Below are 13,379 nucleotides of genomic sequence, written 5' to 3' on the forward strand. Positions count from 1 at the left end.
GAAGGAGCTGGGGTGCAGGTGGTCTTTTCTTCTACAACCGTGGTGTACAACCATGGGATCAGGGAAGCCACGGCGCAGGCAGAACTGAACTTGGCAAGGGACGTGAAAAACAATAAGAAAACCTTCTACAGGTACATTGGCCAGAAGAGACAGGCCAAAACGGGTGTACCTACTTTGGTAAGTTTAAAAAAAAACTGGCTTCAACAGATGAAGAGAAAGCTGAGGTGCTGAATGAGTTCTTCACCTCGGTCTTCACTGTTGGCCAGGATTCTAGTCTTTTTCACGTCCCTAAGCCCTGCATCCCCAAACCTGTATGTGGGGACCAAGGAGGAAAATCCCTCCCGACTGTAAGGGTAGAGCAAGTCCGAGAGTGCCTCCTTAGACTGAATGAGTACAAGTCTATGGGGCCAGATGGCGTGCATCCCAGGGTCCTGAAGGAGCTGGCTGAGGAGGTTGCTGAGCCGCTCTCCATCATATTTGAGAAGTCGCGGCTGTCAGGTGTGGTCCAGGACGATTGGAGGAAGGGCCACATCACTCCCATATACAAGAAGGGGAGCAGGGAGGACCCAGGGAACTACAGGCCAGTGAGTCTCACCTCCGTGCCTGGGAAGATTATGGAACACATCCTCCTGGACAACATGCTCGATGACATAGAGAATGAGATGTGATCCGAGGCAGGCAGCATGGCTTCACCAGGTGAAGATCATGATTAATTAATCTTGTGGCCTTCTATGATGGAGTGATGGAATTGGTGGACGAAGGGAAGGCGACCGATGTCATTGACCTGGATCTGAGCAAGGCCTTTGACATGGTCCCCCACCACATCCTCATCTTCAAATTGGAGGGATGTGGGTTTGATGGGCGGACAACTAGATGGATAAGCAATTGGTTGAAAGGCCGCAGACAGAGGGATGGTGGGCAATGGCTCTGTGTCCAGGTGGAGGCCGGTAACGAGTGGTGTCCCTCAAGGGTCTGTCTTGGGACCTATGCTCTTTAACATCTTTATTAATGACATCGATGAGGGAATGGAGTGCACCCTCAGCAGGTTTGGTGACGACACCAAGCTGAGTGGTGCAGTCGATACGGTGGAAGGAAGAGATGAGGACAGGCTGAGGGAGTTGGCTTTGTTCAGCCTAGAGAAGAGAAAGTTGCAGGGTGACCTCATTGCAGCCTTTCAATACCTGAAGGGAGCTTAATCCCGGGAGGGGAGTAGACTCTTCGAAAGGGCTGACAATAGCAGGACAAGGGGAGATGGTTTTAAGTTAAAAGAGGGAAGATTTAGGTTGGATGTTAGGGGGATGTTCTTTACTAGGAGAGTGGTTAGGCCCTGGAACAGGCTGCCCAGGGAGGTTGTGGATGCCCCGTCCTTGGAGGTGTTCAAGACCAGGTTGGACGGGGCCCTGGGCAACCTGATCTAGTAAAGGTGTATGTTTGGTGGCCCTGCTAGGCAGGGGGGTTGGAACTACATGATCCTCGAGGTCCCTTCCAACCTGGGTCATTCTGGGATTCTGTGATTCCGTGGTTGCCTCTTCTCTAGAGCCATTCAAGCCCAAGTTGGATGGGATCCTGACCAATCTGGTCTAGTGGCTGGCAACCCTGTCCATAGTATCAGGGGTTGGAACTAGATGCCATTCTATGGTTCAATGATCCTGTTGTGTGTCACAACAGTAAAGGGCTGAAAAGGAAAACTGAAAACAATGCCCAGTTCCCCTCTACAATTTTGTTCACAAGGCAGCTCTTTTCTCTTGATGTCAGAAAGACTGAAATATCATCTTAATATGCCAGTGTGCCAAAAGTCTTTTTTGAACAGTGAGGAAAGGTAAACAGGATTCATCGTCTTTGAAGAATATCCTTACGGGGCTCTTCCAGCTCAGAATGTTCTGGGCTTCTATAATTCTATGAAGAGTATGCAGTGCAGCAAACCAAAATAGCAGAAAGAATTATTCTGAAAAGTTATATTTCTTGCCATTTCCATCAAAGCCATAAATGGGACTTTTTCCCACCAGTGAGATCATGGAAAGTATTTATGGGGCTGAAAAGTACTGCTTTAGACACACCAGAAAAACGTATTTTCTACAGAGCCCTTTTTCCTGCAGCTTTCCTGTTGTTGTTGAAGCAATACATGCCTCCTTCAGTTGACTGCCTGAAACAGCATCTTGTATAGAAACTAGAGTGGCAGCAATTATGACAGCAACAAAATGACGAAGGTAACAAGTTTTTAAGCAAAAAGAGTAGGTTGGACTTTATAGGAGTCTGCAAAAATGTGACATCTGAAAGAAGCTTTATTAAAATTGCTTGAGGCGCTGTGTCATTTGGTGGTAGGGGATTGTATCTCTGGTCAGATTTTCATTCTGTCCTGTTTTCCTGAACCTTCAAAAGACATCCCTCAAGGAGCATTTTCAGAAACAGCAGCTGTTGGGTTAGAGTCATGAACAGCCACAGAGTGATTTGCCTTCAAATGGATGGCGTTGCACATGAGCAAATCCCTGCAACATGTGATGCTGGTATGAGCGCGCTGTTTCACACTACATGGTTCCTTAATCCATGTGATTAAATCTTTGCAAGACCAAGTGTTTGCTGTGTCTATTCAAGGGTTGTTGTTATGTTATCCAATGATGCTTTATAGTTAGCAGCTCTTAGTCTGCCTTGCAGTGAATACTGAATGTATACATATAGTTGCAAATTCATTGGCTTGTAAAAGAAAAACCCATATTCAAAGCAATAAAATTCTGACAGTATTTTTTTTTTGTTTGTTTTCTAATCTTTTATTTTATTTTTTTGCATGGCAATCTTTCATTTTTCTCTGTAGGGGAAAATAGGGGACTCTGAGTTATATTACAGTTTGTCAACTAATCTTTGTGCCACTTCCATTTTTTAATTATATTTCTGCCAGTATTAATATATGAGACAAATTCCTGAAACCACTGAAAATATAGGTTAACCTCTATGTCTTAGACAGGTGCAGCAGATCTCTCCTTTGTAACCTGTTTTATCTACTGCCTCCACAACAATAAGTTTTTTCTTTCACTTCCACAAATCATTTTTTTTTCCCCTGTTATTTTGACAGGATTATGTCATGTTCTAGAATTGCTGAAAAAATGTAAATATGATGTCTCTTTCTTTAAGCCCTCCCAACTTAATGTATCTGTAACTTGAACAACAAATTCTTCTGAGTGTCTTCATTCAAAGAGTGTTGTCTGGGAAAGGCTGAGTGAAGAACAGTATTAATATTTTGTGCCTTCTGTTAGTTAAAAATACGCAGTCCTTTTTGTCTGCAATCTAGCTACAGGTCAACAATTTATTAACTTGCAACCAAAAGCTGATTAGGCAGATACAAACCCAAAACACAAACAAGATAGCACTGATTAACAGCAAAATATAGATGGGGAGTTGCACTGACTACTATTTCTTATTATTATTTGTAATGGGGATTACAATGCATTACTTGCTTTTGACCTACTTCCCACTTTCTCTGATATAAACACGTTATACTCTCTGATAGCAATCACTGATGGTTCAGATTTTACAGGCCCCTTTCCGGGAAATAAAACAAAACAGAAAAGCCAGATAAGCTTGGTGGTAGAAATACCTCTTTCCCTACCTCACAGACCAAGGAACAGTCAGCATTATGTAAAGTTCCATTTGAAAGAATAAATCCTAATCCTAATTAAATCCTAATTCAAGTGGGTTTTTATGCACTTAGAAATTAGGTCTGAAAGGTTCTTTGACAGGTCTTCAAGTCCCAAACCTATGAAACTAAAGTGTTTGCTTAGCACAACAATCCAGTGAAATCTCGGTCTCATTCTGATGACAATAAGAAGAACCATATTTCATTCTGAAGAGGACAAAACATGCTTGCTCCATCCTTGGTTCTTGTGCACAGGGACCCTAACACCAACTCAGCTCATAGGAGAAGTTTCCTCAAGTGACTCTTCTCCCTGTGCCTTGCTTCATCTTCGACTATTTTGTTGTTGCGTTGCTGTTAGTAGTAGTAGTAGAAACAGTAGTGTTGTTGTTATTGCAAGAGTCAAATGTCATCAAAGAAAGTCTGCAGAATCATTTCTAATCCGGTTTTGAAATGCAAACTCAGAAGCAAAGATCTTGAAGTCTGGGTTCCTATGTCTCCAAGACGTAGGTGAAGAAAATAAGTTTTTTTGTCTTTTTCCACGTGACACTTACTTATGCTCAGGCACACAGCACTATAAGCAAGCAGGAGCTTTGCTGCCCAACATTTCAGCTTTGCAAAAGCTAGGAAAACCATAACTTTTCTGCTTGATTAAACAGTTCCAAGATCACATACGGCGAGTTCGAATTAAGTCAGGGAAATTGTGATAGGTTCTGAATCTGCGTGCATGTGTGCTGCTCTCTAACGGTCACGGGCAGACATCTTCTCCAGGTCTTCCTTGTAAAGGCTTTCTGGTGTGTTTTGCACCTTAATCAGTCACTTACTACAGACCCAGTTCTAACCAGCTTGTTTCCTGTACTGTGTTTCGAGATGTCTGTGCTCCTAGGCTCCTTTCGTTGTTCAGGGGGTCTGTCTTGCATGATAGGAATACTTGTCCTTGCAACGTTACTGTAAAAGTGTCCTAGTAACGTTACTGTACAAGAACTATACTTCAGATGCTTAGGCAGGACAAGCGTCTAAATATCGAGAGCCTGCTCCGTGTTGATAATGCCGCATTCTGCCTTAGCTGTGTCAGCTTCTGGATTGTCTCAGATGCCACAGAGCGGACTGTCGGATGGGTGTCATTTTCCAAAGGCTGAAGGGCTGCAACAGAAAGAAACAGAGCAGAGATTGAACTCCCCAGTCTGCAGAGAGCCACCAGCTTCCCCTCAGGACCATGCCAGCCCCACTCATTGCTTTTCCTAGCCAGGAGGAATGTGAGTCTGAGGGGTCAGCTGAAAGACACTGCTCAGGATTGCCAGGAATGCTCCTCTGCCCTGCAGCATTTCCATGCAGCAGGGCAAAGCACAGCTGCATGCTGCCCAGGCTCTGCCCCCAGCCCCAACATGCACAGCACTGCCCTCACTCACCACTGCAGAGTTTATTCAGCATCTCCTCACTCTGTTCCCCGAAGTACTTCTCAGTCAGCCCTAGGGAAAGAGCTCCGTCAGACACCCACGCCCCAACCCCAGACCCATGAGCCCAGCTGCTTCCCCTTCTGTGCTGCAGGCAGGGGCAGTACACAAAGGGAACCTGAGCAAGGCACCCACTGGGGCTAGCAGCATGGGCAGGGTGTACCTGGGGGTTCAGGGCTGTGCCTTCCTGCCAGGGCAGGGCCCAAAGAGGGACGCAGGGGTTGGGCTCACCAATGAATCTGACAGCCGCATATCGCAAGGAGGCCTGAGAATCCTCCAGGTATGGCAGGCTCTGCTGCAGGAAGCCTTCCACTAACTTTCTTTTCTGCTGCAGCTGAAGAAGAGCACAAGAGCATGGGGCTTGCAGAGTGTCCACAGCTGCTGGTGCAACCCCTCCTCCAGCATTCCCTTTCCCCCAGCAAAAATGTGGGGGCTGTCTGATTGTCCTCACCAAACACTTCATGATCCCCGCTATGTCCTTCTGCCGAACCTGGTCCCTGAGCTCCTCCCACTTCAGGAAATTTGCACAAGACACAAGGGCTTCCCCAGATGCCTACAGAACAACAGATGCAGGGACATGGCACCACACACACAGACACACATCCCAGTGTCTGAATGCTTGCTCAACTTGCTCTCAATTGCAGATCACAGCTGAGCTGTCAGCACACCACTGCCTGCATACTGGTCAGGTCTGAAATTCGTACCTGTGCTACACTCGGGGTCTCGTCACTCATTTGAAAGAGCAGAGGGAGCAGGCCCCTGCACACGGTCTTCTTCATGCTTCTCTTCTTAAGCCACACCACAGCATCCATCACATCCTTGAACAGGCAGATGGAGCCTTCTCGCACTTCACATGATGCCTGAGGGAGAACAGGAGGACCTCAGACCTCAGCAACACACTCTCACTGCCCATGGTGAGCATGAGTGTAGGCATGGCTGATGTGAAAGGAGGTGCTCTGGAGTCACATTCTGCACAAAAGTGCATTGCAGTCGTGCAAAGCAATGAAAAGGTTTCAAGCATGGGGTGCTTGTCCCTCAGAGAGCTCCCTCAGCCAGCCCAGCAGGTCAAAGTGGAGCTGCTTTGGCACACTGGGAGTGTTGGACAAGGAGGAGACAGAGCTGGACTTTGGCAGTGCCTCTGGGGCACATACTGCCTGATCAACCTCCACATCCCTGCTGTGGTCCCTGGAGAAAATGCTTGGCACTGGTAGAAAAGGGAGCGGTGGAGGTTCTGAAAGTAACCCTTGGCAGAATGTGTTTTGCTGAGGTGCCAGGCTGAGATCCAGCACAGGGGTCTGACATCACCAAGAACAAGCAAGCTGCACTGCCATGGACACAGCCTGCTGGGCTGCAGAGCCCACAAGACATCTCATTCCTGAGAGCCCAGAGAAGGAAAGAAAGGAGAAGGCACTCCTGTCAAGCACTCATCCGCAGAGCAAAGCCATCCACAACAGACTTACATGATTAATAAGAGGCAGGATCTTCTCAGCCAGCTCCAGAGTAAACTGACTGGCGTGCCTCTTCCCCAGATGGCGCACTGCATTTCTGAAGATATTCAGCACCTTCAGGGTAATGGGTGTGCTGGCAAACCGCAGGGTCTCCATGACTCCTGGAAGCAGGGCCTGTATTTCCATTGCCTGTACAAAACACACAATTTCCTTTCCATCAGGAGGTCAGTGGCCACCCTGGCTTAAAAGCTCTGATTACAGAGCAGCAGCCACATGCCTCGCTTGCCCACAGCTGCCACAGGAATGGAAGCTGTAGATTCCAGGCAGGTGGTGGCCAACAGTGCCAAGTATGGGGAAGGCATGAGAAGGAGGACGGGTGAACAAGGACTCTGTGCCCCCTTTTTTAACAGGCCCCCAGGTAACCCATCTGAAAAGCTTCTGGAAATCTCAGCCACCAGGCCCCACCACAACCATCACCCAAACTCCCGAGTGCCAGGCAAGGCCAAGGCACAGTGTTGTCCACAGCCCCAGTGCCAGGCTGCCAACAGGAGGGCTTTGTTTGACAAGGTCCTGCTCACCGTCTCAGGTCTATCATACAGCAGTACGAGGCCTCTGAGCACCAGCCAGAGTATTGGCAGGCTTTCAACCTTCAGAAGCCTCTGGAGCAGTTCTGGCTTACACAGCTCCTGCAGGTTCTCTTCAGTGGGAGGCATCACCTGAAACAAACACAGCAGTGAGAGGCAGGCAGAGGCAGCAGGACTTTCTGCACCCTGCAGCTCCTGGCTGCTCTGGATCTCAGGGCAGGGCACTGGGGAGACATAGCCTGGCCTGAAGTAGCAGTGCCTTTGGAGGGCCCCACCATCCCTCTGCGCCCAGGCCAGGCACTATGCAGGATGGCTTTCTGGCCTGCTCCTCCTGCCCTCTGAGCTTCTGATGCCTCTGTGGAGTGCTTGACCAGCAGGAGCTGGCACAAAAGAGACACCAGCCATGGCTGGCCACGGGCAATAAAGCCTGCATCGCCTGCATGGAGGCTCTCCCAGGCCCCAGCCATGGCTCTGACTCTGCAACAGCCCTGCCTCAGGTTTCTGGTCTGGGGAGCAAGGCAGGGGGAGGCAGGGAGCTGGGGAGAGAGTGCCCTAAAGGAGAGCACGGTGCCTTGTCCAGTAACTCACAGTCAAGCGAAGGAGGCCCAGCTCCGCTGTGGTGGTGTTAAATCTCTCACACAGCTGTTGGTCCTGGAGAACGTTGCTCAGTTCGTCCAAGAACCCCTCAGACTTTTCCAGCAGGGGAAGCACACTCTTCAGTATGTCCAGGGTAGTGCTATAAACAGAGAGCAATGCTGTGTCAGCAGGGCTGCCTTAGACACAGCACCATGGCTCAGGCAGGAGCCTGATGGGGGGCTCTGGGCTGCCATGGTTGGTAGTGGCTGCTGCAGCCCTGAGCGGCCCACCAGCACTGAAAGCACAGTGGGATGGAGGGCCTGCTCCTCGGGATGTCCTGCAGCTTTCCTTGGCTCTGGCAACCAGACCGATTCTGAGCCCTGCTCTTCACATGGAACAAACGTGTGGGGCTGTTTGGGCTGATACCTGTCAGTCTGTGGGAGGTCAGCAAACACACTCCTCAGCACATCTGTAGGAAACTGGATGGTCAGCACATCCAGCACTGAGTGCAGGATCTGCTGAACTGATGTGCTCTGGATTTTCAGGTTTGTGTGGATGCATCCCAGGATCTCTGGCACCTGTTGTGAGAACACAGGGAGACTGCTGCTGCCACTGGACTGCAGCCATTTGCCTCCCAGGCTGTGTTACTACTGCCCTTCCCACAGCTCTTTGCTGCCTTCAAATGGTTCAGATTCCCAAGAGCTGTGGCGGGCAGGGTAGGGCATGACAATCCAGCCTCAAACTGCTTACATCCATCAGCCAGGTTCCATGGTCTCTCAAAACTAGTTCCAGCAGAGCGTCAGCCCACTCCTTCTCATCAAAACTGTAGTCCCCAGTGATCTTCTCCAGGGTCACAAGGACAATGTCTGTCCTCTGAGAAGGGGGAAGGTTTTCTCCAAGTGGCTGCAGTAAGAAGGAAAAAAGGAGGGAAGGTATGTTAAATGGAGTGAGAGAATAGCGTCTGGAGTGGGATGACCACAGGCAAAAGGAAGGATAATGACCCTCCCTTCAGGTCAAAAGCATTCTGAGGGTTCCTGCCTGAGCCCCAGCTTGTCTCACAGATACTCCTGAGCCATAGAGGCAGCTCTGGGATGCAAAGAATGAGAGTGCCTGGCTGGAATTTTCATGTCTCCTTACCCGCTGCCAGAAACTGCTATTCATGAAGTCACTAATCTCCAGGATGCGATCTAAAGCCCTCTCACACACAATTTTTGTCTTGGAGACGGTGAAAGGCAGCAGCACCTGTGAGGAGAAGAGCTGCTGGTTAGCCCTGGGCGGATGCCCACTCCAGGAGAAGCAGGTCTGCTGAGCTCCAAGCTGGAATCACAGCATCCATCCAGGCTTCCCCTGAGCTTAAGCCAAGCCCATCATGGGGCTACTGCCGCTGGGGTCCCTTGCCGGCTCCAACTGCTGCCAGTGCCGTTTCCATGAAGCGGGATAAAATTCTACTACAAGGGAGCTCTGGGGGCAGAACTTCACAATAGACAGACCTCAAAGATTCTCTGCAGCAGCCTATTGAAACTGGCGGTGGGACAGCTGTTTAGCACAGTCTGCAGCATGTCATCCATAGCATCCAGGGTCTGTAAAGAGAAGAGTGGGTTGTGGAAGCCTTTCAGGGTTCCCTTTCATACCCAGGAGACTGCTGTGAACCCCTCTGGCTGTCATGGATGGATACCCACAGATCTGTGCACAGGGACACCCTGCAAAGCTGCTGCGCGCAGACCAGGCTACAAGCACAGGGTGTTTGCCAAGCCCAAGGCAAGAGTGAGAGGGGTGAGGGCAAGCAGGGCTTCTCCCTTGTCCCACAAAATTCTTTATAGATCTCTGGACACAAGTAATCCAAGCAGCAGCCCAGAGGCATGGGGTCAATCAGTAGATTGCCCAGTACATACGTTGTTGTAGAGGCAAATGTTCAGGTCCGTGGTTGGAGGAACGCACAAGATGACACTGCAGCACACGTTGAAGAGATGTAATATCTCTTCCTCCGTAATTGCATTCACTGCACTGCAAATAGAGAGACACAGATGCTAGGAGCAGTGCCTTGTTACTGAGGAGCGGGTGGATCAGGTCCTCCCCTGGGCAAGGCTCCCTGAGAGGGTTGGGGAGCCCTGCCAGGAGGTGACTCCTCCCCCACAGGGCTGCTCTGGGTCAGAGGACAGTCCTGATGCCACCAGCTCTAGGACAAGGGCCGAGATTTAGCGGGGAGCTGCGTCAGGGCCACCAGGATCGTGCCCGGGGGATGTGCTGGCAAAACCAGGGACTGGGCAGGTACCTCAAAGCAGCAATAGCGTTCATGCAGTGTAATCTTAGAGCTGTGTTCAGCTGCTCCATGGGCTCCTCACACAACAGAACCTGCAAAGCACAATCAAATCAGGATGGCACCTGGCAGCTGCCAGCACCCACCAACAGAAAACCTGCCACTGACCGGTAGGGCCTGGGTCTCCCCAGTGGCCCTCGACAAACCCTGTCACACTGGTGCTGCTGTCTGCCTCCACTGCTGAGGTCTCAGCAGCACCTGGAGTCCCATCTGGGGAACTTTGGTGTCTGTGCATGTTTCCCTGCCTCCCTCTCTTCCTGCCCTGTCTTTCTTACAGGGTGCAGGTACCTGAATGCCATGTCCCCTCACCTCAATCTTCTGTGACAGATCTTGTACAATGCAGAAGATAGGCAAGCTCTTTGTCCAGCCTTTCTCTCCAGCAGTGCTGCACAGTGAGCTAATGCAGTTCAGGAACTGCAACTTCTGCACCAGATCCTAGCAAGCACATAGAAACCGAGGAGTGTGAGTGGGAAGTGCCGTGGCTAGGGGGACCAGTTGTTGTGGGGTTTGGAGCAGCACAGGACAGCTGCAGGACAGCAGCAGCTCTGCCCGGCCAGCAGCCCTCATGCAGCCTGAAGGCGGAGCCAGAGGGATCATCTGGAGATGCAGGAACAGCCAAGATGGAGATGGCTGCTCTTACCTTTTCCTTGGTGATGTCGTAGGCTTCGATGTAATCTACAGTATCCATTTCCAGTACACGGAGAGGCAGCCAGTCTGCATCTGATGAAGAAGAGAGAGCAGTGCTATAGGGGGGCCAAAGGCAAGCAGGAGCAGAGGAAGGAGCTCTGGCCTCTCCAGCCCTGGGCTTGCTCCACAGGCACAGTCTGCCTGTGCCTGTCAGGACAAGGGGCCCTGGTGTCAAGCAGGGGACACTCGCTGCCCCAGCCCTGCCCACCCCGCTGGGGACCCTCACTCACCTCTATGCAGTGGGTTCAACCTGATCACTTTTTTGTGCTCCGGTGGAGATTTGCTCTCCTGGGGAGCCCCACTCTCCACCCAGGCCATCTTGGGATGTTGAGGAGGTTTCCTCTCCATCCTGTGGGATGAAAACCTAGGGTGGAACTGCCAAAGGTAAAGTGAAATGACTTGGGCTGCGCTCGGGGGCTATTCGCCAGACCCGCACACTCCTGCCCTGTCTCCTCGCTGTCCTGACGGACACTGAGGCCGCCTGCTGTCAGTGCCAGCTATGCCTGGGTGTCACAGAGATGGGTCACAAAGGGCCCCACTGTGACGTGTTGCCCCACCCGGGTGGGGCTGGTTCCAGAGCCCGGTTAAAATGGCGCAGACCAAACTCCTCAGCGGGAGGGATGCATGTGCCTGCTTACCCAGATAGCTTTGGAAGTGGGCCTGAGAGCAGCTGGACTGCTCAGGCTCCCGTCCTTCTGGACTCGGGTATAAATGATCCAAATAGTTTCTTACAAACTGACAGACATTCACAATATTCCTCTTTTAGCTTTTCATCCTCCCTTCCAACTTTCCCCTTTTGTTTATTAGCAAGCAATTACCACACTATAAAAACAACAGCACTAATTATATTAATAACATAATCATCATCATTCAATCAAATCCTTGATTGATAATGCACTAAACATAAGAGTTACATGTAAAGTTCCTAAATTATTCAATGTATATGCACTCATACATGTTAGACAATTCCATAAGTGGGAAATGGAAATTTATAAGCTAACGTATTATTACTTATTGACAGCTATGATATGGCAAACCACTAAATGGAGAGAGAAGGAAAATGACAGGGGTGAATGTAGTAGGCAGTTCCAGCAGGGCGTCCCCTGCTTCACTCTGTGCACTCTGCCTTTCTCACCCATCACAGATTCTCTCCTGTTTTTATTCTTGCCAGGGACTGCAGGGTTTTTTCCACTTGTACTCCATATCTGCATGGCCAGTGCATGATACAGAGCCCAAGTGGAACAGCTGCTCACAAAACTGAACCAACCACTACATTAGATCTCTTTGAAATATAAACTTAACTACTCACAGAAAGTTATTTACAGCTATAGTCACTTACTCCCATTGTTGCTTGCTTTACCCTTAGCCCCCTTCTTTATTGGTAAGCTTCTTCTTGTGGATCACTCCTACTATTGTTACAAAAATCATCAGTGGGTAGTACTTCTTGATGCAGTACAGAGTGAGATGCACCTTTATCTACCAGAAAACATACATCTTTACCCTGCTCTGTGCACGCTGCATTCAGTCCACTGGGGGCAAAACTCATCCTGGGACCTTCAAGTCCTGCTCTAGTGCAGCTGCTGTTGTTCTTCCCCATTCTTTCATTACAGTCCCTCTTTCTATATACTTTCCAGGCTCCCTCAATTAATTTGTCCAGGTCCCTTACTTCAGTTCCTTTAATGTGTATATTACTGGGAGAAAATAAAGACCTTCTTGGTCAGAATGCAGATTCTCAAATTGTGGAAGACCCCATAAGCTAAGCGTGGAACCTGCTGTACGTTGTCCCAGCCTGGAACAGACGGGGTAGACGACCTGCGCAGAAGGAGGTGAGGGCCAACATCGATCTGCATCTCGCTCAGGAATGGTTCTATGGAAGGCTGGGAGCAGGGCGCAGTGGGCGGCACATCGCTGAGCGGATGCTGACGGAGTACTGTACCGGGACGGGGTCCTCCAGTGGCTCCTTTCTTGTCAGGGAGAGTGAGACATTCATTGGGGACTACGTTCTGGTACCTGGCACAATGGAGAGGTGCAGCACTGTCGCATCCACTGATGGCAGGTTACCAGCAGCCGCAGGTACTTCCTGACTAATAATCGAATGTTTGACAGCCTTTACGACCTCATCTCCTATTAGCAGGAGACACCGCTGAGGTGCAACAAAATGGAGACGAGTGCCTTGTTCCAACCCTTGTGACAATACAGACTGGGTACCACAGCACAGCACCAGAGGGACGAGCGCAGCTCCAATGCTATCCTCCTCAGGGGAGGATGGAAGATCCAGCACTGCCACATGTGGCAAGAGAGTCATGTTTAATAGGGCACTTGACCAAGTGCATATTATTGAAGTTAATCATTCACAATAAAAGTTTTTGTTCCGCACTAACCACAGAGTCCGTGTCTAATTACTACAGGTAAACGTTAATCTTATTCGCCTTTCTCAACCTGTATGAGACATAGAAGGGTTTTACCAGTGTTCCACTGTTGTAAGTGACACCACCTCATCATCCCTTGGAAAGTCTGGATCTTCTTAGCTGTTTGTGGTTCCATAGTCTGGCAGCTTGTTTTCTTCCTCTCTGGTCCCAGAGGTTCGGGATCCAGCAGTGATTCCATAATGCAAACGGGTTACTGGTGGCTGTGCCACATTGGTTTTCTGTGGAGAAACTCGATAGCCATTAAGTCTGAGAAGGTTTA

The 13,379-nt window shown here is 49.8% G+C and overlaps 1 protein-coding gene across 1 annotated transcript; it reads right to left on the minus strand.

Moving 5' to 3' along the window:
- Nucleotides 1–2,765: 2,765 nt before the first annotated feature.
- Nucleotides 2,766–11,009, minus strand: LOC146753727 (uncharacterized). The gene is made up of 17 exons (XM_085530013.1): nucleotides 10,922–11,009; nucleotides 10,645–10,838; nucleotides 10,314–10,439; nucleotides 9,736–9,863; nucleotides 9,580–9,691; nucleotides 9,178–9,267; nucleotides 8,825–9,004; nucleotides 8,411–8,590; nucleotides 8,114–8,265; nucleotides 7,700–7,847; nucleotides 7,387–7,617; nucleotides 7,031–7,243; nucleotides 6,540–6,716; nucleotides 5,784–5,939; nucleotides 5,311–5,632; nucleotides 5,035–5,094; nucleotides 2,766–4,768 (listed from the first exon to the last, which is right to left on the minus strand). Exons 1-17 carry the CDS (start codon nucleotides 11,007–11,009, stop codon nucleotides 4,617–4,619), a joined length of 2,709 nt encoding a protein of 902 aa, XP_085386139.1. The 3' UTR covers nucleotides 2,766–4,616.
- Nucleotides 11,010–13,379: the final 2,370 nt, after the last annotated feature.

Source organism: Coturnix japonica, chromosome Z (assembly GCF_054131305.1).
Source record: "Coturnix japonica strain WE chromosome Z, WE-NBRP24, whole genome shotgun sequence".
Classification (NCBI taxonomy): Eukaryota; Metazoa; Chordata; class Aves; order Galliformes; family Phasianidae; genus Coturnix; species Coturnix japonica.

What these genes read in the sequence shown, in the direction of transcription:
- LOC146753727 (XM_085530013.1), bottom strand. Translation starts at nt 11,009, where the DNA reads ATGGCCTGGGTGGAGAGTGGGGCTCCCCAGGAGAGCAAATCTCCACCG. An exon ending in AGACCCCGAGTGTAGCACAG is followed by an intron (nt 5,633 to 5,783) that starts GTACGAATTTCA and finishes GTTGTTCTGTAG; the next exon opens with GCATCTGGGGAAGCCCTTGT. An exon ending in GCTGAATAAACTCTGCAGTG is followed by an intron (nt 4,769 to 5,034) that starts GTGAGTGAGGGC and finishes TTTCTGTTGCAG; the next exon opens with CCCTTCAGCCTTTGGAAAAT.